General features: G+C 45.3%; 1 protein-coding gene and 1 pseudogene across 1 annotated transcript; one reads left to right on the top strand and one right to left on the bottom strand.

The window, feature by feature from the left end:
• Positions 1-6,224: 6,224 nt before the first annotated feature.
• On the bottom strand, positions 6,225-23,400 carry MEDAG (mesenteric estrogen dependent adipogenesis). The gene is made up of 5 exons (XM_016213562.2): positions 23,052-23,400; positions 13,677-13,786; positions 10,853-10,965; positions 9,846-10,131; positions 6,225-7,865 (listed from the first exon to the last, which is right to left on the bottom strand). Exons 1-5 carry the CDS (start codon positions 23,327-23,329, stop codon positions 7,741-7,743), a joined length of 912 nt encoding a protein of 303 aa, XP_016069048.2. The 5' UTR covers positions 23,330-23,400; the 3' UTR covers positions 6,225-7,740.
• Positions 21,043-21,372, top strand: LOC148093760 (large ribosomal subunit protein eL30 pseudogene; annotated as a pseudogene).
• Positions 23,401-24,274: the final 874 nt, after the last annotated feature.

Here is a 24,274-nt window from a genome sequence, read left to right on the forward strand (position 1 = left end):
TTTAAGCTTGAGCAAAAGAGGACAGATTTGTCACAGATCTTTGTAGGAACCAAGCAAGAGGACACAGCCACAAGAAGTCTCCTGTAGGTAGAGCCAGAACCAGAGTTCCTGAGATAATTTCACGCTCCCAGGCAGGTCAGTCCGCAGAGGAGTTGGGAGAGGACAGGAGGGTGAAAAGCGCTCTTGGGAACAGGAGGTGGCAGGCAAGTTTGTGACCCCTTTCTCTCTAAAGCCAGGTCCATCGCGTTTTGTAATTCTGCCCCTGCAGCTGAGACTGCGCGTCTCACCCCATGTGTGTGAGTTTTCCCAGAATGTGGAAGGTTTTTATCCTCATATTCTTGGCAACTACCTGGTAATTTGACACATAGTAGGTACTTAGTAATATCGAATGCCTCCAGGTTAAGACTTCTGTCTATGTTATTAAAAGGAATGAGTCTAATTAGGACTTAGTAGTGGCATCTAAATTAAGAAAGTTATACCCAATAACAGATTAATGTGTAGGAATGGAGAGCTAATTACCATAGCATAATTTAAGAGAAATGTTTTGTTTTTTGAAATACAGCAGTGAGTATGTAGAATTTTAAAAGTGAATTCTTATTAATATCTTACATTTGTCTCCTCCTGGGTAAGTCGTGAAGTGATGGGGTCCACACAGAGTGGAGAGCTCCTTGTACTTCCTGCCAGGGGACCCTTGGGGTATAGCAGAGACTTCTCTGAGCCCCAGTTTCTTGTCTGTAAAATGAGTCTACTAGCACCCACTTCACCAGTCTGTAAAAATGAATACTTCTCATGACAGTTTATCAATTGGAAAGCCACACAAACCTAAGGTCTAACTTCTCTGTCTTCTATTCTGATCTTCATTCTTATCATTTATTTCTTCTTTAAAATGGATTTTTAGGACAGGTTTATTTTATTGCGAGCACTAACAGCGCAGGGCAGGGCCTCCTGCCTTTGAATATGGACTGCTTGAGGCAACCCTTTTCAATGATAAAGTAGACTTTTTTTCCTTTCTTCTTCCCTTCCACAAATACATACTATGCACTAGAACCGAGCTGCATGATGACGTTAAGGGCAACACCCTGGGTAATATGGGAGCTCGATGTTGTTCTAGAAGAAGAAATGTCTGGGCTGAGTTCTCTCAGATGCCTGGAAGGCAGCCAGGGAAAGAAGGAGAGGTGCTGTTATCAGAAAGGGGACCTGGCCCTAGTGGGTCTGCCCAGGGCTGGCTGGTAGTATGTGGGTTCTTGAATTCATGTAGGAAAGATTTCACATCATGAGTCAGGGTGACTATGAGAGTCCAGCTTTATCAAAGCTGGAGACTGAAACAGGAAGGGCTTAGCATACAAGAAGCAACATGAGAGCCCAGGCTGGGCTGCTTTAGCTCATTGGGAAGTCAGAGAAAAGGGGGCCTTGGAAACAGGTTTAGGGAGTTAGCCCATTGCTTCCCTGGTTGCAAGTCTCATGGGAACCCTTAAGGTTTAGATGATGTGTGCCTGTGGGAGAAAAAAAGGAGGGGCGTGCTCCCCAGAGGGGGAGCACACACTGGGTCCTTTGTCTTGAGGATTTTCTCTCTCTTACAGGTGGGGGCATTAGGGGAGGGCTCAGGGGAGGGTTTCAGCAGAAAATTCATCAGTTTTTCAGGTGTGCCCTTTCAGGGTTGTGGACTTAACTGATTGGTCAGTGCCAGGACAGGGGGTCACTCATTAGTTTGCAGGTGGTCCTGGCATTGCCCACCTGGTTTTGCTGCTTTTCTGGGCCAGGAGCTGAAATATAACTGAGGCCTAGATGTTATCTCTATAGAAGTGACCTTCTGTATCTTGCTGTAAATTGCTTTGCAGTTTGTTCAGATGTTTGTCTTCATCTCCCTATTCCAATTCTCCTGGCTTGCTGGCCTGTCTCAGTGCCACAAGCCTGAGCAGGCGCCCAGGAGGCATGGGGCAGCACTAGTAGCCAAAGCCCCTGAGTGGCTTGGTATTGCCAGATTGTAAAGAGGGAAAGCTGAGAGACGGCTGGAACAGAAGGCCCTGCAGGCCATGCTGAAAAGCTTGGACTTCCTCTGAGTGAGAAGTTACTGGAGAGGGTTAAGCAACAGAGCAAAGGGGTCAGGTCAGAACTTTATATAAATCCTGGCCTCTTTTTCCAAGAGCAAGAGAAGCAAGTTTTCATATCACATGCCAGAATAAGTTAATCATTCAAAAATAAAGACATCTAGGTCACTAATATGCCCTTTACAGACTTTTGGTCAAAAACAATTGAATAGTTATATTGAGCGAGTTGTTGATTGGTTGTTTCCAGTTTAAATGATCACAGTAAATTTCTTTCTGCACACACATACACACATATACACATACATATACACACACAAACATACATACAGAGGAACATGATGTGAAATAATAAAGACAGGTGGGTTGTGGAGGGAGGAGAGACAGCAGGTGTAGAACACTCGCATTTTGTCTGTGAAGAAAGTCTCCAGCTGGGGGAAAGGGAGTGGGTCAGGTAGAGAGTCATTACTTAACAGGAGTGAAGAATCACCAAGTTCTTAAGCCAAGAGTAAAGATCAGGGAGAGAGAGCTGGACACTGCAGGATAGCAGAGGGGGCCTGTGGATCCCTATCTGTAGGTCAGCTGGGGCCTGAGATTCTGCCTGTCGAATAAGATCACAGGTGACTCATAGAGTTTGAGATGGACGGAACTAGAGCCTTGTCCCAGGACCAGAAGCCTGGGTGTCAACAGGGGACTCATTAGACATTTAGAGGCTCAGGCCCAGCCCAGACCTATGAAATCAGATCTGTAGCTTTAGGAGACTTTCAAGAGATTCTTCTGCTCATTCAAGTTTGAGAAGCTCTGTTTCAGGTAATATAAGGCTAGGCTGTCTCCTGATGATGGGGAGAGCGGGAAGAGTTGCTGGGAGAATTTAAAGAGGAAGTGATGTAGGGTGTGTAACAGACTTGGCAGGTGGCTGCTTCCAAAAGCCCAGAAGAGGTAACAGACAATCTACAGTGATGCCCACATACTCTGGATATGAATGTTCTGAGTGAAGTTTTCCAGCTTGGTTGTTATATTTGCACAAAAGACTTTCTGTTACTATGTAGTATGCAATACTTTTATTTGACTGTCTTCATATAAAATATAGTATATTTTTCTCCTTTAACTGAGTAACTCATACAACATTCTCTCAATTTTTGTGATGGACTCCGTACTATTCAGGGCTTCCTAGAGAAACACAACCGAGAGCTCACACAGCTGGGGAGCCTGGCAAGTCCAATATCCACAGAGTGGGTCACAGGCTAGAGGCCCAGGGCAGAGCTGATGTTGAAGTTCAAGTCCAAAGACTTCTGTCAGAATTCACTCTTGCTCAAGGGAGGTCTGTCTTTTGTTTATTCACGCCTTTAGCTGATGGGAAAGACCTACTTACATTGGGGAGGTCAATCTGCTTCACTCAAAGTCCACTGATTTGAATGTTAATCTCATCCAAAATCACCCTCATAGAAACATCCAGAATAATGTTTGACCACCATGGCTCAGCCAAGTAGACCCATAAAATTAACCATCTCAGACTCAGATCTTCCTGAGGTCATCTAGTTCTTACCTGCCACTAACATGGGTTGTGGTGAAGCAGTCCAAGAATGACCGCTATCTTTTTATTAAAAATTTCAGAAAATTCTACAATATTCTCTTTTATTGGGACAATTCAATTCAATGGAGAAAATTTTAAACTCTGCTTCTAACTGGCACTCACTAAACTTACATTTTATCCAAATTAAGCCATTACAGCAAGTGTAGACTGTTGATTCTATCAGAACCTTGTCAATCCTGTATAAGTGTCACCTCTCTCCTGGGCCATCCTGTCCTCTTAGATTCTTGTATTTTTCTCATCTCTGAACTCTCAAGAAGTAAGCTGATCAGGCAAGCCACTGGGTAATTAACAGTGCCTTAAGTTTTTTGGCCAACAGACATATAAAAAATGCTCAACATTATTAATCTTCAGAAAGATGCAAATTAAAACCACAATGAGGTGTCACCTCACACCAGCCAGAATGGCTACCATCAACAAATCAACAAACAAGTGCTGGCAAGGATGTGGAGAAAAGGGAACCATAGTACCCTGCTGGTGGAAATGCAGATTGGTGTGACCACAATGGAAAACTGTATGGAGGTTCCTCAAAAAATTAGAAATGAAACTACTTTTTGACCCAGTGATTCCACTTCTAGGAATATATTCTAAGAATCCCCAAACAGCAATTCAAAAGAATATATGTAGCATTATTTACAATAACCAAAGTCTGGAAACAACCCAAGTGCCCATCAGTAGGTGAGTGGATAAAAAAGCTGTGATACATTTACACAAAGGAATACTACATAGCCATAAAAAAGAAGGAAATCTTACCTTTTGTGACAGCATGGATGGACCTGGAGATTATAATGCTAAGTGAAATAAGCCAGCCAGAGAAAGACAAATATTATATGATCTCACTTGCATGTGGAATCTAAAGATCAAAATAAACTGACAAAATAGAAACAAAGGCATGGATACATGGAACAGACTGATAGCTGTCAGAGGAGAGGGGAGAGAGGAGTCCTGAATGAAGAAGGTGAAGGGATTAGCAAAAAAATCATATGTACATAATATATGGACACAGACAATGGTGTGGTGATAGCCAGAGGGAAAGGGAGGTGGGTGCTAGGTGGAGGTGAGCTAAGGGAGGAAATGGGGACTGAAAGAGACTTAGCTTTGGGGTGATGGGCACATGATGCAGTGTGCAGATGTTTTATTGAGTTGTACACTTGAAACCTGTATGGTTTTGCAAACCAATGTCACCCCAATAAATTCAATTAAAAGTTTATTCAAGTGGTGAATATCAAGTGTGAATACTCATTTTAAATTGGTTATACCAGCATTTATCCACCCAAATGAATGTACTCTTCTTCAAAAGTAATAATTTATTCTAATGACATTGCCATTGCTTAAAGCATTTTTAAAATTCTTTAGAGACTCCCTTTAGAAATGAATGCACATTCTTTTGAATTTCTTTTAAAATAATTTCCTTTTTTTTAAATAATATATTGATTTCAGATAGAGGAAGGAAGAGGGGGGAAGACAGAAACATCAATGATGAGAGTCATTGATTGGCTGCCTCCTGCACGTCCCCCACTGGGGATCGAGCCTGCAACCCGGACATGTGCCCTGACCAGGAATCGAACAGCGATCTCCTGGATCCTAGGTCAATGCTCAACTGCTGAGCCACGCCGGCTGAGCCTTTTGAATTTCTTAAGGAGGAATATAACTTTGCTCTTTGATGATAGATTATTTGAAACAGTAAAAAGACATTTGAGCTAATAATTAAAGTAGGCAATCACATTGGTCAATGTTATCCTTCAGCCAAAAATCAAACTTTCACCCTGGGGTAATGAGAAAAAACCTCCCTCATTCTGTAGATAATGACCAGATTTGCATTCTTATTGGAATAAGTTACTAGCCTCCAAGGCGACTCTTTCACTGAGAGCTTAGCTAAATCAGACATTTTGATAAATCAACCCTTACAGATTTAAAACTAAATTTTATAGTTATACATCAATTTTATCTCCAAAACTGTATCATAAGCATCGTAGATGTTTTCCACTTTGAACTTCTCTCATAGCACTTATTTTATTGTTCTTCATAGCTTGTACTCTCACCTGTCTTCTCTTACAAGCCTGGAAACTCCTTGAAAGCTCAGGCCATGTTTTAGGTACCTTTATATGCCAGCATCCACCTCAGTGAATTGCACATAGTAGGCACTCAATCATAATGTGTTGAATGAATGAGTGAATGACTAGGTGAATTACTTAGGTCACTAATAGCCTATAGATTTCTGTTGATCTTAAAATATCTGAATTTGGCCATTTATACCCAGACTGAGGGTGCTTTTACCCAGGAAGATCCAGTTTTAAAGACTGCCCAATATCCCTTCTCTGTGACATTTGCTAATAGAATATATTAGCATGGTATATATTTCCTTATAGGCAGTTGATAAAATTTTGCTGAGTGAATATTGAATAACTGCATTTGGTTCACATTTGACAAATTTTTGTCTTTGTTTTTTATAAAAGAAAACTTCTAGGCCTCTAGTTCATTCCTATCATGATTACTGATGGGTTTTCTTAACTCAGCTACTCTACAAAAATCTTCTTTGTCAATTTTAGTGAACAGACTTTGTATCTCCTTTGGAAAGCATTTAATATTTGATATCCACCCAAGGTTTGTTTGTCCAGGCATAACATTTATTTTATTGTTAACACTCACTTGGCACTGAGTTGAGTAACAGCTGTTTATCGTCTTCTATCACTAAGAAGCATTCTCTTTTCTGAAAGATAGTATTGAATTTTGTTTCTTTTCTCCAACTACTGCATAGCCCAGCTCTTCAAAAGGCTCTGGAAAGTGGCTGAGAAAACCACAATTCTCCTTGTCAATTAGTAAGATACCAGGCAAATATACAAAGCACAATGGAAAGATACACACACATACTTGGTCACAAATTAGTCAATTCTATGTTGAATAATAAGAAAGTTTTAATTGCACAAAGATAGTACATAATATTTCAAATATAAAAGACTAATGAAATACAGGGACTTTTAAAAGGATAGAAAAATTACACTCAGGACCCAGAAGTCTTCCTCATTATAGGCATATGGAGTGATCGCTCATGCAGGTTTTATATATAGATAGGATTTTTTTTCTTTTTTAAGAATTCCATTGTAGCTATGAACTGAGAAAGGAATTGATGTAACAATGTACTGTGGTAATGTTATAGTTTTATTTTATTTTGCTTTTAGTGTTAGGAATGCTAAAAAGCTTATTTAAGATACCCAACTGGTATGGGGGGATAAATGGTGATGGAAGGAGGCCTGACTTGGGGTGGTAAACACACAATACAATATACAGATGATGTGTTATGGAACTGTATACCTGAAACCTCTATCTAATTTTATTAACCAATGTCACCCCCATAAATTCAATAAAAAAGTAAAAACAATACCCAACTGACATAATGTGCTTTCAATAAAGAGGACATGGTCATAATCATTTTCCTTCCCTGATCACTGTTTGGTTGCACATCACCTGGCCTCTTCCTACACAGGCCACTTTGTTAAGAGGGAGACCAAGAGAGCTGGCATTTTAGGTAGCAGGTGGCAGGGTTGCCATCCTGCCAACCTGGCTAATTGCCAGCAAACCTTACCTGGAATGGTTCTCCTAAAAGCAGGATGAGAAACATAATTGCCTTCCAGTGAAAGATGCCCAGGCAAGTTTGCGAGAGAACAGCACAGCTAACCCGCTGCTGGCTGAGTTCAGGCTCAGACAAGAGTGTCCCAAGCAGAGGGCCAAACCCTGATTTATGAAGCATCATCCTCAATGCCCAAGTCAGACTGGTCCTGCAGAGGCTGCCAGGGAAACTCCCAGGATGCCAAGATCCTATGCAAAGCACTCAGGGTGGCAGGACCCCTCTGGTCCCTCTGCCTCTTTGGAGAAGTGTTCAAAGGAGAAGATACCTGGCCATGGGGACAGTGTCTTCCCATCCTGAAGTCAGCTGAATGGGGCCTGCCAGGGGGGCACCCACGGAAATGTGAGAGGAGAGCTCCGAAAACCAGAGGGATGGACCAGAGGGTGGAAGGCCTGCCTCCCACCTCCTCCCTCCTCCCCTCAACCTTCAGTTGGCCTGGAGTATAGGAGGAACTAGACTGGACCTGATGTTCAGTCTGATCAGACAAATTGGTTAGGTGTCTCTTCTGATTCCAGAACACTTGGAAAAGGTAATTCTGCCAAAAGAGGCTCCGTCAAAGATGATCTGGGTGACAGACTGCAGTTAAAAACTTCATCTACTGAACCTGAAAGAAGTAAAACAGTCATTATTGCCACTACTGACAAACAGATGCAAACCCACAGGCCTTTAGAACTCACGTAACACACGGGAACCATTTCCACACTGAAGAGAGAGACCTGGCTTCCTCAGAAATACTCAAAAGCTCAATAGAGATGGGTTGTATTTTGTTTACCAGATGGGTTGTCATTTTCTTTCCCACAGGTTAGGCTAGATTTGCAGTGAATTGCACAAACCTTTTCTCACTTGATGACAAAAGGCCCAAAGTTGGGACAGCCTAGGACAAAGGTTGGGTTTTGAGAAGGTGGAGCTGGGCTAACAGATACACCCCAGGCAGGGCCAGTAGAGGCCAGGCTGGGCACACCTGCCAGGGCCCTGGTGCATCGTGGCTATGCCCTCTGCCATGCATAATGACCGCTCTAGCCAGCCCTGAAGCGCCCTTCCCCACTGCTCTGGAGTGGAAGTGGCCCCAGGGCTGGCACAGAGTAAATTTTAAGGAAGCACCGCCCAACTTCACATGCCCCTGGTGTCCCCAGGATGGCAATGGACACCGTGCACAGTCTACATGACAGAGGGTGAGCGATGGTGAAATAGTAAAACCCTGCCCAGGCTGCTATGGTAGTGGGTGAGGCTGGAGGGGGTGTCACAGGAAGGACCAGGCACCTGCGAACTGCCACAACTGGGCAAGCTCATCTTCCCCCAAAAGGATCATCACCCCTTCCCCCCACACAGGGCTGCAATGGAAGAGAGCACAGAGGCATCTATGTAAGGAGCACCCAGACAGAGAAAGCTAAAGCCACATGGAGGGGAAGGACCGGAGGGGAAGAAGGGGAGGGGGAGGGGGAGGGGGAGGGGGAGGGAGGAGGGGGAGAGGCAGATACAGGGGGAAGGAGGGAAGAGAGGAAATGAGGGAGGTGCATGAGGAGGGAGAGGGAGCGAGAGACAGAGACAGAGACAGAGAGAAACAGGTGGGCGACTTCCAAGATAAGAACTAGCTAGAGTAAGCGTCTTTGCTATAAACATTGGAAGAAAGCAACTTATTAAATACAAGTAATGAAGACTGTATCCCACATTTAAACATTCTGAAAACTGTAGGTTCATAGAGACAGGTGGGGTTTTTCTGGTTGCTTGTTTGTTTGTTTTTGGTTGGTTGTTAGAATTAGCAGCAAAAGTCCTGGTTCAAGGACGTTGCTTTCCAGCCCAACTAGCACAGGACGGAGAAGGGGCTCAGAGGAGGTGTGACCAGGGCCAACTACTCAGCTCCACCAGTCTGACAAGTCCCCGGAGGAGCACTGGATATCAAAATGCAGAATGTATCACATTACAACGTGTCGCCTGCTCAGTGTGGAGAGCCCTTCCAACTTTTATCTTCACCCAAGGACATGTTGGCTGATTTTACAGGGAAAGGAGGGAGAGAGAGACATCAGTTGGCTGCCTCAGGTACGTGCCCCAGGTGGGGATTGAACCTACAACCTGGGCACATACCCTGACTGGAATTGAACCCGCAACCTTTTGGTGTACAGGATGATGCTCCAGTCAACTGAGCCACAGTGGCGATGGCGAATTTTTTTAATGGATGTAAAATTGATAGCTATCAACCATGTAGACTCCTCCTCCAGCTCACACCTTTGTTCCCATCTGTTGCCCAGAATATGCACATCAGGAAAGCATCATTCATAATATTTAAATAAATGTTAACAACATTCAAATGAGCATTAATATGCATTTAAATTAATAATATATTTTAAAATTATTTTCTGGGTGTGCTGCACAATGTGGCTACTATGTCAGAAAACTTTAAGTAGCCTAACAGGAAAAATCACTATATTTCTTTTTGGTAGTAAACATGTCTCACTTCTTACTTTCTGAATAATGTGATATATTATATTTCCCCTTTATCAAGAGTCTTACCTTCTCCAGCCATTGACTCTCCTCTTCCATTATACTATTCTACCCTTTTATTCAACTATGAGAATTTTTAACCTACCTCTAGAAGTTACACTGAATTTTCGGTCAGAGAAGCTGCTCCTTCGAATTAACGGTTCACTCATTTTTTCCAGAAATAATTTAATTGTCTCCTTCTTTTCTGGTCTTGTACTTGACAAATTCAGAACTTTTCCATTCACCTTTACAGTGGAATTGCTGAGCCCAAACCAATAGAAGAAATCGAATAACGCATCGGCTTTGAATTCATAGGCGAAGCTCAAATTTTCTCCATTAATCACCTCGTTTCCCGGAGGAAAAAAATGCTTTACTGCCTCTTGAAAATCAAACTGAAAGACGGAGAAACATCGGAAGAATTTCATGCATACAATGATGTTGTATCCTAGAATTCTATGTTACTACAGAATTATATTATAGAAATAACAACTGCCCAAAAGTCACACCCTTATTTCTCTATTATTCTGACAGATATTTTTATTTATTTTATTTTTAAAAAATATATCTTTATTGATTTCAGAGAGAGGAAAGGAGAGGGAGAGAGAGATAGAAACATCAATGATGAGAGAGTCATTGATCGTCTGCCTCCTGCACACCCCCGACCGCGGATCGAGTCCGAAACCCAGGCATGTGCCCTGACCAGGAGTTGAACACCAATCACCTGGATACTAGGTCGACACTCAACCACTGAGCTACGCCCGGCCAGGCCTGACAGATTTTTTTTTTTAATTTTATTATTGTTTAAAATATTACACTGACAGATATTTTTAAACAGTTGCCTTAACTTTTCAAAACAGACCTATGCATTTCCATCACATTACATCTACAGACCTTGAAGTGCTTGGTCAAGTTGACTGACATTCATTATTACCCCATTTCCAATAAGTTGTTAGAAACTCCGCTCATTTTATTGGTAGTGACGATGAAGCAATGGAAAATGCAGTCTGGATACAGCTAAGTTGTAGTTGAGCTCTAGGGACTCAGCCCTAAATGAAGTGCTCGAACCCCTCTCTGTGTGGTCACAGTCTTGGACTCAGACAGTCTAACACTCACCTGGAGCCGGTAGCTTTCTCCAATCACTGAGGAAATGACCATGTCCATCCCTTGCTCTATCTGTCGTCTTATCTTGGGGTGCCTTGTGTTCACAAGAAAGGCATATGTTCTTTCTAGAAATTTGGAAGCAGAATTCAAAAAGAAGTGTGCATGTGTAATGTAAACATACTTCTTAGTATTGGGCAAAGCAGTGATTCCCACTTTATTTGCAGATTTTATTCATCTTTATCCCCTCTCACTGCAAAGCCTTACCAGATTTCTAGAAACATTTCTAAGAATTTGCAGATGTGAAGGAAGCAGGCCCTCTGAGACTGCACTTTGTTACTCGTGTCTGGGAAATCAGAAGCTCTGTTTCATCATTATCAGAAGTGAGAACTGAGCCTCCAATGAAGTATGCAGCACAGGGAGCTGTTTTGGGAAAAGCTGGACAGCTGGTTTTCACATCACCATCACTGCCTTACTGGATATTTAAACAGTTACCTGTTGCCAGCATGTCCTCATTTGCAAAACAAAACATCAGCCAATTACAGGGAAGGAGGCTGCACCAGGCCTACCCCTCTTCCCCAACCCCTTATCCCCCCCCCCACCACTAGCTTTCATTCTGCCAAAGCGCTGGTCTAGGGTGCTAAGGATCAAGGCAATTTGAGATGGACTCTCTTCTGTGCCCCAACAATCCCCAGTGGGAAGAAAAAGTCCCTCCCGTTGCTTAAATTATACCATGTCTGTGTCCTGGCACAGTTGGGTTTTTGTTATTGTTTGTCTTGGTTTGGTGTTTTTGGTAACCTCTTAAATCCACCTGTGTCCAACTCTATATAGTCTAAGCAAAGGGAAGGTTGTTTACTCATTAGAAAACTTGAAATACTATTAACCAACAACCCCTTAATTTTTCAGCCCCCAGAAACCCCTTAATTACTCAAGTGCTTTTTCTAGGGAGACACATAACATAGATTGTCGGCCTCTATTTAAACACCATGGCCCAGCCATTAGGTAATTTTGAGAACTCAACATTTTGCCTTGGCTTTGAGCACCAAACCTGTGGTCCACCAACAACACGGGTTACATCCTTGAGGAACACATTTTGAACTAACCTTTGTAATGGCCTTATTCATCTTAATTTCCTACCCATCTTTCTCCCAAACTATTTTTTGGACATTTTAGATAAACTACTTTATATCCTCTTTGAATAAGAAATAATGAAGCAAGTAAAACAATCAAGCTATTTTATACCTTAAATTAACTTTTACACAAAGCGAACCAGGACCTGTAGGCTCATTACACACTCAGGGCCAGCACACTCCACAGCTGTACTGCTTGCACAGGTTGTGCACTGCACAATCTGAAGGAGGCTGTTCACAGTCACAGACCTTGGCTATTTGTATACTTACTATGAAAAATTCTGGGAAGAATTAGTAAATTGTCTTGAGTTAATGGTGGCTTTTTCTAACTTGTATAAAAGTACAGTTTAGGGCAGGACATCATATTACCTTAATCACAATTTTCACAGTTTAAGCTTCACCATCTTAATTAAGCTTTTGTAGCATAGAATCTCTCTTCATTTTGTGGGTTCCTCACAATGAACCAGCACTGGGTGTCTTCCACAATAGTTACACAACTGGGTACCTTTTGTAGGCTACCCCCATGTACCTCCTTGCACCACTTCCTGCACTTTTATGAAAATGTTAAAATAGAGAGGTCTCTTATTCTTACTTAAGATTCCTCCTGAGAGATGAACCAGGATGTGTACTTAATACATCTGTGAATTATATCCCTAGGGAACTCTCTGGATTCCTGGCCATCATCAGGCCAAATAACATCAGGGGCTCAGATGCCCTAACAAGTGTTGCTAGTTACTGTGTGTTCTGTTCCAGACCCTCCGCCCAGAGCATCCTGACTTTGAATTATGAAGTGAGCAGAAAATCTGAATGACTCTTGATTGAAATGAGCAGAGAATTGGCTCCAGGAATCTGGATGAGACTGAATGTTTAAGGAAGTTTCTTTGGAATTTGTAGATCCTTTCCTATTACCTTGGACTCACTTTAAGAATGTAATTTTGCAGGAAGTTTCAGAAATTCTATTTCTATCATTATGTCCATGATTTCTCCCACATATCTCTCTGAGCAAGAGGAAGAAGGTAAAATTGAGATAAATTCATATTGGAATTTGAGTTAATAAACCTGTTAACATTCAGTCTGATTTCTTGGAAGAAACCATAAAGAGACATTTCTAAAACTGAAATTCAAATATAATAGCATGAGACATAAAAGCATCTACAGGTACTTATTCTCTTTATCTTAGTTTTGCCATTTATAAAATGGGGATAGTACAAGTACCTCACACGTAGGATGACCATGCATCCTAGTTTGCCTGAGTTAGTCCCAGTAGAATTATTAACGGTACCTCCTTTCATGCCCCAAAATGTTCCCATTTGAATGATAAGCCCTGTGGGACTGTTGTGCCGATTGACGTCAGAGCAGGCCTGGAGCACCTAAGTGTCTCATACATGGTAGACAGTATTACATACCCTCATCTTTATCACTCCAGTCATTTTTGCAACCCCTGCAGGCTCAGAACGGCAAATCACTTCCTGCCTTGACAGAAAGTATGAAAGAAGACTCAAAAACAGATGGCTACTGCCCCAGGTTCATGCAGAGGTTTGTTCTGCAGGCTCGTGCTGTGCTTCAGATGGCCTGACATACTGGGCTTCTGGCTCCAGCCTTGTCACAGGCGGACATCCACCTTGCTATCTCCATACCCAATTTCTATGTCATCAGCATGCCACAGTACACAGCCAGAAAGGCAGAACCAAACCAAAATAGATACTGACCTTTTGAGGTGTCTTTTCTGGTCTGTACATTAATAAAGAACAGCATCGGTTTGCTCAGTATAGTTTCCCTGTAGTCTTTATAATCGCAGTAGTTGGTCAGTTCCACATATCTATGAAAAAAGCAGAGATAAATGCAAATGTAACATACCCACCCATCTAAGTCAGGAAGAGGATGTCTGGACATCCATAGTCTCTTTGAGAGAGGTCCCCTAACATGTGTCCTTGCGGAGGCAACCACATTTTTATCATACAAATAAAGCTCTCTCACTCTCTTTGTCAGCTGAGATCAATGTGCAACCCAAAAGTGGCCATGGTCCTAGGGTAGCCTGACACCAACACTTGGCTCTCAGGTGATGACCAGTGCCATCTACCTTCTGGGCTATAAGAGCTCATTTAAAGCCACCAGAGCTCTATATCTGTCTGGATTGAAAACAAATTACATTCAGTAAGTGGAGTTACCCGGGTCTTCCCCCGTGCAGTCATCCCGTATTACTAGTGGACCTACAATTTTCCTTTCCTTCTCTCTCATCCACTATGTCAGTTTTCTCTTCCTACTCTACACATCATCTAAGCTGTCTTTCTAGGTCTCTACCTGCAATGTTGATAAAAAGGCAGATCCAAGTGTAAATTAGCTTCCTTCAAAGAGATGGCTAATTTTCTGACCAAACCCAAGCTCAGGTGCCACGTGGACGTACGCAGTCTGAATGGCAGCCAGCCCAGCAGGCTGGAGGACACACTCTCACAGTCCTGCAGAGATGCTTCCACTGACCGCCCAGCTGTGGGACGTGTGCTCCGAGCGAATGGCTAGCCTGGCAACGATGTGGCTGCTTTTGCTACACGGCAGCGTGTCTGCTTCTCACACCTAGTCGAAGTCAAAGACAGCTCCAGTGTTTCTCTGTGACCTGTTTTCCTTTATTGTCTGACAGAAAATCACAGCCGCGCAGAGCTCCCAGCAGCAGGGACCTGTGGCCCCACAGTCCTCATAGCCCCCCTCCCTTCGCCCATGTCCCACAACCTCCTTAGAGGGGCCAGCACACAGGACCCTGACCCAGGCATGGGTCAAGAGCACGTGGGAGAATATCTACCCCCGAGTCAGGAAAACACAGCTTCTACTTGTCTGTCTCCCAGCTTGGTTTCTTAGAAATATTTGTCATCTTTTCTCTGGGCATGTCAGGCCTGATTTTGAGAGCTTTTAAAACCTGACCCCTGATGGAGCCTCTAAAATGCGTCCTGCCTTCTGAACTGACCAGGCTTTTAATGAAGTTTCCACCTCTCAACCCGTGGGCACTGGTGGTGGTCAGGTGGCGGTGGTGGGGGCACAGGGAGGAAAGGGGGTGAGGGTGTTGATGTTCAGGGGTGGTAGTGAGGAGGGCAGGAGTGGGGGAGGAGAGGGTGGGACTGGAGAAAGGTGGGGGAAGTGGGGAGTATTAAGGGGATGGACTGGGGATTTAGTTCCGCACTTTCTCCCACTTTCTCCGTCCCTCCCCTGCCCTCGCTCTCACCAGGTGGACCGGTGTGGAGGGAGAATGGGATGAGGTGGGGCGCCTGAAGGGGAGAAACACTTGTGCTCTGTATCAGCAGAGAGAATTTTTCTGTTCTTAGTTGCGATTGACCAACTGCCGAAAGATAATGGAAAAAGGAGGCAAAGGAGACGGGGAAAGGGGGCACCACTGCTGGGTTCACTCGCTCTCACTCATTCACTGAACGACATTCCTTTAGTACCTAAGATATGCTGGACACCGGTAGGCATCCACCTGGGCCTTATCACATCTGAGGAGCTCAGGGCCTAGGGAGTGAGGCTGGGGAAGAGGGTGCAGTACAGGGGTTCCCCGGGCTCTCCTGTCCCCTCTGCCAACCATCTGTTCAGCTGCCAAGGGCATGGCCTGGGAAGGGGAGGGGTCGGTGAGGCCTGTGGTTGCAGGAGGGGCGAGGAGAGAGATGCAGAGGGGAAAGGGGGAAGAAAACTCATAGCAATAGAAGAAAAGGGCAACACTTAGTGGACTAAACATCAAAAAGATAATTCGAAAAGTCAGGGCAGGAGTCAGGTGCCACATGTGAGTCATCCAACGTGGATTTGCCCAGTCTCCCTGCCTCCTTATCACAAGTTAATTACAAGTCACTTAAGCATGTAATAATATTTTCCTCAAAGTGACTCCTCTACTCTCTTACCAGCCATGATCTGATTGTCATTCTCCAGCGTAGCCAGAAAATCTGCAGTTTTCATTAGCATTCTGATGACGCAAATGACAACACTTGCCTCCGCCTATACAATCGATCAACATCCGATTCAAGGTGTCATCGGCAAGAAAAAGATAAAAATTTGAACTGAGAAATGATCACTGGGTGTGAAAATAACGGCTTGCTCCAGAATTCAGTGGAAGGCTTTGGGGACACTATGGCTCACAGTGCCGTATTCAAGTGCTCAGAGAAGGGGGCTGGCAGGGGCTTCGGGATAGCCACATACTGACTTTAATAGTTAATGGGCCACCTACATGACTCACCCTTTTAGAGTCCGAATTTGATAAGATCCCCCGAATAATATAGCTATGCTCAACATAATTTAATCTTCCTTTGACGATTTAGAGGCACTTTTAGGATCTTAACAGGCCTGTTAACGTCATGGCAGAGCATGGCAGTTATCCCTGTACCTCAAAGGCATGGAAATGCTGCTTATATGAGAGCTGATAATAGAACTCACAGACAAGAGATGGTAGCAAGATCCTCACTTACTGAACCGGGTAACAAGAAATACCTCAAGTCATCTATTTCCAGCCTCCCAGTTGTGGTCCAATCGTTGAACACCTCTAAATTCCAGAAATAAAGAAATATGAGCATTCCTTTGGAACCGTTATAAAATCTGGATATGTAAGTCACCAAAATGCAGAATGATTGAGAACCGAGGTAAGTCTCACAGATATTTAATAGACATACAATCACTTGTTTTATTTTAGGAGGAGGCATACTAGACTGTATTAGGGACTAGTAGTTTCATCTTTAATTATGCACATGTCTGAATTACGAATGCAAATATCACTCCTGTGTACTGTGTACTTATTGTATTTGCTGATGTTATCATTAGGGAGCAAAAGCAAACAGCTGAAGATGTCTCCTTTAAACTCTCATTTCTTTGTTGCTTTTACCCTGGCCCCAAAATGCTTCTAGCCTGGAACTTTTTACACCTGGTTCCAATCCAAAGACTGAAAAGCAGAACACTGGGATGGGGAGCACAGTGGTTCAAAATGAAAAGATCTAATTCATGCCCTAACTGCCTGACTGTATGGACTCAGTCCCACAGCCACAACCCACTGTGACCTTGAGTGAGTTACTTAACTGGCCTGAACCTGTGCTTTCATCTGTAAAGGGATACCACAGTACTGCCTTCTATCTCACAAGTCAATGCAGTGCAAGTAGTGTTGACATATGTACTTGGGCCCATAGGAGATGCTCAACAAACATGATCAGTATCTGTATTCTTGGCCAACTCTGCTGGCCACAGGGTGAATGAAGTTCTGTAAGCACCTGACATCCAACTAGGGCTGGATTCATTTGAGTTACCAGGAAAGGAGGACAATCTGAGTATCTGAAAAATAAATGCGGAAGACTTTCTCCTTCCTTGCTCCAGTTTCTGTCCTCATCTTTTCCATCTGGAAGGCTAAAGAGAACAGTTTAGTGAGCAATATCTGAAAGGTGGGACCAGGAAAACACACTGTACTTTTGCTTCTAGCAAATCAAGACTGGCTGAAAGATGACGCACCTTCTAAGACACTTCCATTTTTCTGGAGCCCCTTCAGGTTTCACATCACCTGTAGCATGATCTGAAAAGCTGCTCCAAATTTCCCTTGGCTCTGACAATTTCCTGATCAAAGATGAATGGGAATTCAAACCTATAGCTTCCATCTGAGGGGGTCTGTGTTCATTTAAAAAAAAATATGGAGAGAGGAGCAGAGAAAAAGAGAAACACATGTTGGAACAGTCCTTGTGTAGAAGACCCAGAAATTGCTTGAGAGTTCATAATCCTTTGCTGTTACACTAGCAAAAGCTTGCAGGTACCTTCTGCCCTTGGGAGCATGCAGGATGGCCTTCCTGTGTTTCTAGTGTTAACGTGATAGCTTTATACAAAGGCTCAGCTAAATTCTCACTTCTCTTTCACTTCTCCCAGTCTTCTTCTGTCCTACTATAGTGAAATTAAGCAAAAAAATTTTAGATTAATCATTATATTGTCTGTGCTGTGAATCAAGGATACACACAGTCATTCATTCATCAACTATTGATGCACAGTGCAGTGAAACATTGTGATAGTGCACAGAATGATTCATTCATTCATTCATGCAATAAACATTTGCTAAGCACCAATGATGTGCTGGGCACTAGGGACACATGAGAAAGAAAATAGTTCTGCTTCTAAGAAGCATATAGTCCACTAAGGAGAGAGAGAAGAAGATGCACCATTTCAATATGAAATGATAAATGTCTAAGACCTTGTTGTTTAAAGTGTGGTGCTTGGACCAGCAGCACTGGCATCACATGGGAGCCTGTGAAACTGCAGATTCCCAGGCCTCTCTCCAGGTTTATTCAATTGGAACGTACATCCACACAATCCCCAGGAAACCTGCATGCTTACTTAAAGTTTGGGAAACACTGGTAGAAGACAAGGTCCCTCCCACTCAGAGGCTTACAAACTAATCATTCAAACACACAAATGCTGGAGGAATGCACAGTTCTCTGCATTCAGTGTTTACTCTTCATGGGGTTATGTCCCAGTAACTTAAATAAAAAGGAGCAGCCCAGCCAGTGTTGCTCAGTGAGGGTCGACCCAGGAACTAAGAGTCACAGTTTGATTCCCAGTCAGGGGACATGCCCGGGTTGCAGGCTCGATCCCCAGTAGGGGGCATGCAGGACGCCGCGGATCAATGACTTTCTCATCATTACTGTTTCTATCTCCCTCCCTCTCCTTTTCTCTCTCTGAAATCAATAAAAGCATATAAAAAAATAAAAGAAGAGGCAAAGTGGGAGAGTCCTGGGGTTTGAACCGTTTACTGAGCTGAGACAGGCACTAAGAGAGTGATCCTTCTGTCAGGCTCAACATTCCACCGATGGATGGGCAAAGCAGCAGAAAGGTGGGGGCCCCAGGAGGAGGCACAGCTTAGCCACGGCTTGGGGACAATAGGGTGGCTGCATGCAGGCATCTAGTAGGCATGCGGCAAGCACCAGGCAAGCTGAAAGCAAGAACTAGAGCAGAGTGTCTGGAAGTCCAGAGCAAGTCTCCCGAGGAAGGAAGGCAGGAGAGAAGGCAGCAAAGACTCCTGGCTTTTCAGTCATCAGATCTGTATTTGATTTGTCTCTGTGACTTTTAACCTTGACAAGATCCATATCCTTACCTATAAAATCTAGCCAACAAAAAATAGATTGTGAAGTGGCTAAAAGATTAAATAATGTGTGTGAAGCACCTGGCTTTGGGGGCTGCTTAATAATAATATAAAAGCTAATGTTTATCAAGTAATCAATATGTGCCAATAATTATTTAAAAATTTTATGAATTTTCATTCTGAACAGCAACCCTATAAGGGTGATTTTACAGCTGAGGAAACTGAGTCACTGAGATGAAGCAGCTTTCCCGAGTCACTGAGGCAGTTAACTGCGGAACTCGGATTCCAGCCCAGGCCGTCTTCCTGGCCCTCCTGCCCACCCACACGTCCTCGAGGCTGACTCTCGTAAAAATCACGGCTCAACACATAATGAAAATTGCTCCATCAGTAGCACTCTCTGGCCTGTGAAGGGGTTGCTGATCTGGGCAGGTCACCAAATCCAAGACTCAAACATGAGAACCAAGGCCGAAGACTAGTCAAGAGAGCAGGACAGGAGCCCGCTGAGAGTGGCGGCAGCAAGGCTGACTGTGCTGCCACACCTGCTGGCCTCAGGGGCCTGGGCGGGCAGGCAGAGCCCAAGCACTTCCACTGCGCGGGGGCTGAGGCTTCCCCAGTACAAACATAACTATGCTCCAGCCCTACCTCGGATCCTCACTTTACCTCTGGGAGCCTCCTCCTCCAAGCCCCTGCACTCTCTGCTCCTGGCAGCTGCCCTCCGGGCGAGTGTGGCTGTTACCATCTAACAGCCTGTTGGACACGGGCAGGAGCAGATCGCCTCTCTGCTTTTAGTGGCTTCTTTGCAACCACTGGACTTACTTTTGCTTTTAGGTTGATTATACAAGATGATTACTGGCTGATGTAATTTCAGTCATATTTTTGTAGATTCAGGAAACTTAGAAGAAAGCTGCTGCTGTCTACAGTAATGTGGAATGATTTCAGGTTCAGGGCAGTGTGCTGAACACACGGGTTCGTAGTTAGAGGAGGCTGTATAGGAGCCTTGAATCCATGCTTCCCTGCATCCTACTTAGGTGCAGTACTTGACCTCTCCCAATCTTAATTTCTCATCTGCACAAGGGGGCCACAATAGTGCCAACTTCATAAACTTTCATGAAATAATAGCTGTGAAACACTCTGCCCCATTCCTGGTACTCAAGCAAACATTGGTGGCCCCTGTTATTGACAGACTTATTTTTATTACCCAAGCAGCCTCTTTCATGCTAGGGGAACACTGAAAAGCAGGGATTAAAGCTTCTCTCTGCCCAGCGTTCGCCACTACACCTCACTCAGAGGCTGCATTACAGGAAAAAGGGGTGTGTGTGATCGTTAATGGTGATTTACATCTGGTATCTTGAGCAGGCTTTGTTTATAACACCAATGGAAATCCAGAGCTTGAAGGAAAAAATAATAGTAAAGATCATGCCATAAAGTAGGACAAATGTTTTTAAAGCAGGCTCTCAGGAGCTTTTAAGCCCTGGGGGCTATCAGAAAACCTTCCAACCACCCTAGGTTGGGCAGTTGTTATTTCTATAATATAATTCTGTAGTAACATAGAATTCTAGAATACAACCAGAGTAAGTTGAGCTAGTGAACTAAGGAATCAGGTCAGGGTTAGTAGCTCTGAACCTTTCGCATTCCTTGGGAAAGGACCTTGTGAAAGCCACAGTGCACACTTCTGAGGCCCTGGAAAAAAATCTTGCTTACACTATGGGCGTATCCCATACCAAAAATATCTGTGCAATGAAAAAAAGTACTTAGCAGAGCAAGGAATCTTAATCTGAATCCAACTACCTCATAAACTACCTGAATGGTCAACAACATTGGGGTGTCTCTCTGTTTCTGGGGAGGTGTACATATGATTGATTTCCCAAAGCTCTATAGCCCAAAGTGATTAAGAATGATCACTTTGCTTTCTTGCCCCCCACCCCCACCCCCAGCCACCTTCTCGACTGCTCTTGGGCGGGGGCCATCACACCTAAGGCAGGAATATAGTGGCTACAAAGATGAAAAAAATCACTGGAGCCATCAGCTCTAGGCCCCAACTCATTATGAAAAGTGTAAAGTACATGCGGGGGTACAGCCAATTCTGAAGATGACAGACAAGGCAAAGAGAAACTGGTCATCCTCTCCAACTGCTCTACCTTGGGAAAATCCGAAATAGAGTACTACTCCATGTTGGCCGAAACTGGTGTCTGGCAGTACCCTGGAAATAACATTGACCTGGGTACAGCCTGCTAGAAACACTAGCATACGCACACTGGTTGGTATACCCAGGTGATTGTGTGATCTTTAGCAGTCTGCCAGGACAGACTGGTAAAGAGCAAATAGTGTAAAATGTTTCTTTAGTAAAACTGGTCAAAGCTTATTGAAGGAAGAGGAGAAAGAAGAAGGGGAGGGCAGGGGAGGGGAGGGGAGAGGAGGGGATAAATCACTGCTTTGGAGCAATATTTTGAGAGAGGAAATGTATGCTAGCCCCAAGGCCAAAGACAACTGGGTAAATTTGGCAGAGCTGAGCAGCAGCAGCTTTGGAAGTCTGAATTCTCACTATGTATCCACTTCATAATCCATGAGGGCAAACCTATCACTGCTGCCTATAACTCAGTCTTCCCTTTCTTTCTGGAAGGCTCTCTCCATTCATGTCAGGTTCCCTCCCAGTCATCTTGCAGGACTACACACCCAGTTACAAAAGTCTACTTCCCCTGCCATAGGCTGTCCAGGAGAGGAAGACAGATGGTCCCTTCCATCACCGGAATTATTCTCAGGTGCTCCTTGCTCTTTCTCATGGTACAAAAACCCTCACACAATTGTTTGTAAGAAGAAAATCTTACACCCTGGTCTGTGTTGCCTGGTTATTATTCATTCTGGACTCTTAACTACCAGGGTTCCACTGCTATTTAATTTTCTTTCAGGTAGGAGACATTTAAAGAGAGAGTTTAATAACCAGACTTGAAAAGTATTTAAAATTTTGCAGCACTGATTGCTAAGACTGGGAGAGCTGGCTCTGTCAAAAGCCTAACCCAATTAATTTGGGGCATTTTTATTATTTTTTGTAATTCTCAAATACAATACTTAACCTTTTCTAAAATCTCTGCAAATATGATTTCTAATTCAGTTCCTCCCAAGGCCCTGATTATGGGTCGGATTTTTCAATTCACCAAGAAAGGGAGAAATTCTTGTTGGGGAGTGGTTTTTCAAGCATTCAAAGCCCTCATTCTCTTTATGTGGAAAGCAAGGTTTTCCCAGCAGCTTGAAGAAGGTATTTCCAATGCCATTTTATTTGCTTGTCCCTCTTGGCTCCATCTCACCCACAGGGTGGCACAGTGCTGCTCTTTCCCAGTAGCAAAGGCTTTGTGACAGCCGGCGGGGGTAGTCATCTATGAATCAAGCTCTGGACTGCACTTGCCCGCTTCCTGGCAGTCAGTTCTCACACAAATATGGTGCAAGCACACTGGCACACAGCACTTATTCTGCCCACACAACCGCCCAGAGGACCCTGCTTAGACTTCATGGGACTCTGTTCCTTCTCAGCTCTGGTTTGTTTATTTATTCATTTATTTGAAACACTAAAAGATGGGGCACTTCGCACTTTTACACGATTCTCCACTAGATCTCGCTGGATAACGCTCGTAGTGCACAAAATTGAGCATTCCCTCCCCCCTCTCCCCAGTCTAAAGCCAGGATGTGTCTCTTCTCTGTAAACACCCCGAAGGGTGTGCCCCCAGTTTGAGCTCAACTGACCCAGTTAAGGACCAGAAAGGGAAAATCACTGGCCTGTGACGCACTCCCCACCCTCTGCTCCCCGGCGCCTGCCCCAGCTCCCGAGGGCAGCTTTTGGCACAGCTGCAAATGTCGGGGCGGAGGGCAGAAAAGCCGGGGGGGGGGGGGGGGGGGGGGGGCTAGCGGCCCCAGTGACGTCAGCAATGAGGACAATCTACACGCGCGGCACCAAGGAGGGGAGGCCGGCGGGGACTCCCGGGGACCCCGAGGCAGGGGTGCGGAGGGGCGCACCCACCTCTTGATGTAACGGCCGAGGCGGCAGAGCTGGCCGTCCAGGCGCACCAGGCCGTCGCCGAAGACGTTGAAGCCCCCGCTCGCGGCAGCCGGCTCCCCGGGCCCGAGCACGGCGAGCTGGTCTCCGCGCAGCTGGAGGGCGCCGGGCAGCAGGCGCAGCAGCTGGGCCACGGGCAGCAGGGCCAGCTCGCAGTCGCACGTCCACAAGCTGCGCAGCTCCCCGGACGAGATGGAGGTCAGGCTGGGCCTGGCCGGGGGAACGCAGGTCGCGGCCGCCATCCCGCTGCCCCAGAGGTCCTCGGAGGCCCCGGGTCTGCTGCTCCGGTGCCGCCCGCCCGCCCGTGAGGAGCGCTGCAGCCCGGAGCGGAGAAGGCGGCCCGGCGCCGCCCGGCCCTTTTATCGCCCGCAGCGCCGCCCCGCCCGGCCCGGGCGCGACCCCAGGTCTCCAGGCCCCGTGCGCACCACTCAGAGCTTGGCGCGCTCCCGCCCCACCGCGCCGGCCCCCAGCCAACGGTTACTCATCCCTCCACCCCCGCCCCGGAGTCCGCAACTCCTCACCCGGGGCTGGGCGGAACCGCGGCGGGGTGGGGACTGGGACCCTGGTGTCGGGTCCGGCCCTTGGTGGGCATGGGAGCGCCAGCATCTCCCCGGGCCACGGCACCGCACCTGTGCGCGCGAGCTCCGGCGACCTGCGGCCACTCGGCCACCGGAAAACAGCCTGACCTCTGAGCCCCGCTCCAGATCGGAGCCAGGAGCCAGCTGCCAACCGCTGTCCCTGGGCCTGTTTTCTGCTTGTTTTCTGCTCCGTATCGTACCTTGCGTTTTCTCTCCGCTCAGCCTTTCCTCACGCTGGTCCTTACCCTGCATTCCCTTCCTGGTACAGATTTCACAGATCCTCACGTCACCTTTTCATGAAACCTTTGTGAATCCCCTGTGGGTTTCGTCCCATAGCTTCTCCTAGCTTCTCTTAGCTTCTCCTGCGCGGGGACCACAGGCCGCAGGGTGCCTGCCCAGTGGTGGGAGTGGAGGGGAGCCAGCAGGGCGCCCTCCTGCCTGCCTCCGCAAGTCCCCAACAAGTTCATTTTTCTCTATCAGTCTACAGAGGTTTGACTGCTCATTCTGCGGACACACTTAAATCCCAGGGTATAAATGAGCTCCATTCACAAGTCCTTCCTCCAGACCTGGGTCCCTCAGCCTCAGGCTCAATCCCCAACATTGGGCTTC

Source organism: Miniopterus natalensis, chromosome 2 (assembly GCF_054644295.1).
Source record: "Miniopterus natalensis isolate mMinNat1 chromosome 2, mMinNat1.hap1, whole genome shotgun sequence".
NCBI classification, from domain to species: Eukaryota; Metazoa; Chordata; class Mammalia; order Chiroptera; family Miniopteridae; genus Miniopterus; species Miniopterus natalensis.

Coding starts and splice junctions, on each gene's coding strand:
- MEDAG (XM_016213562.2), bottom strand. CDS start 23,329: ATGGCGGCCGCGACCTGCGTTCCCCCGGCCAGGCCCAGCCTGACCTCC. Junction 13,787..23,051: donor CTCGGCCGTTACATCAAGAG/GTGGGTGCGCCC, acceptor CTTTTTTCATAG/ATATGTGGAACTGACCAACT. Junction 10,966..13,676: donor CAGAAAAGACACCTCAAAAG/GTCAGTATCTAT, acceptor CCAAATTTCTAG/AAAGAACATATGCCTTTCTT.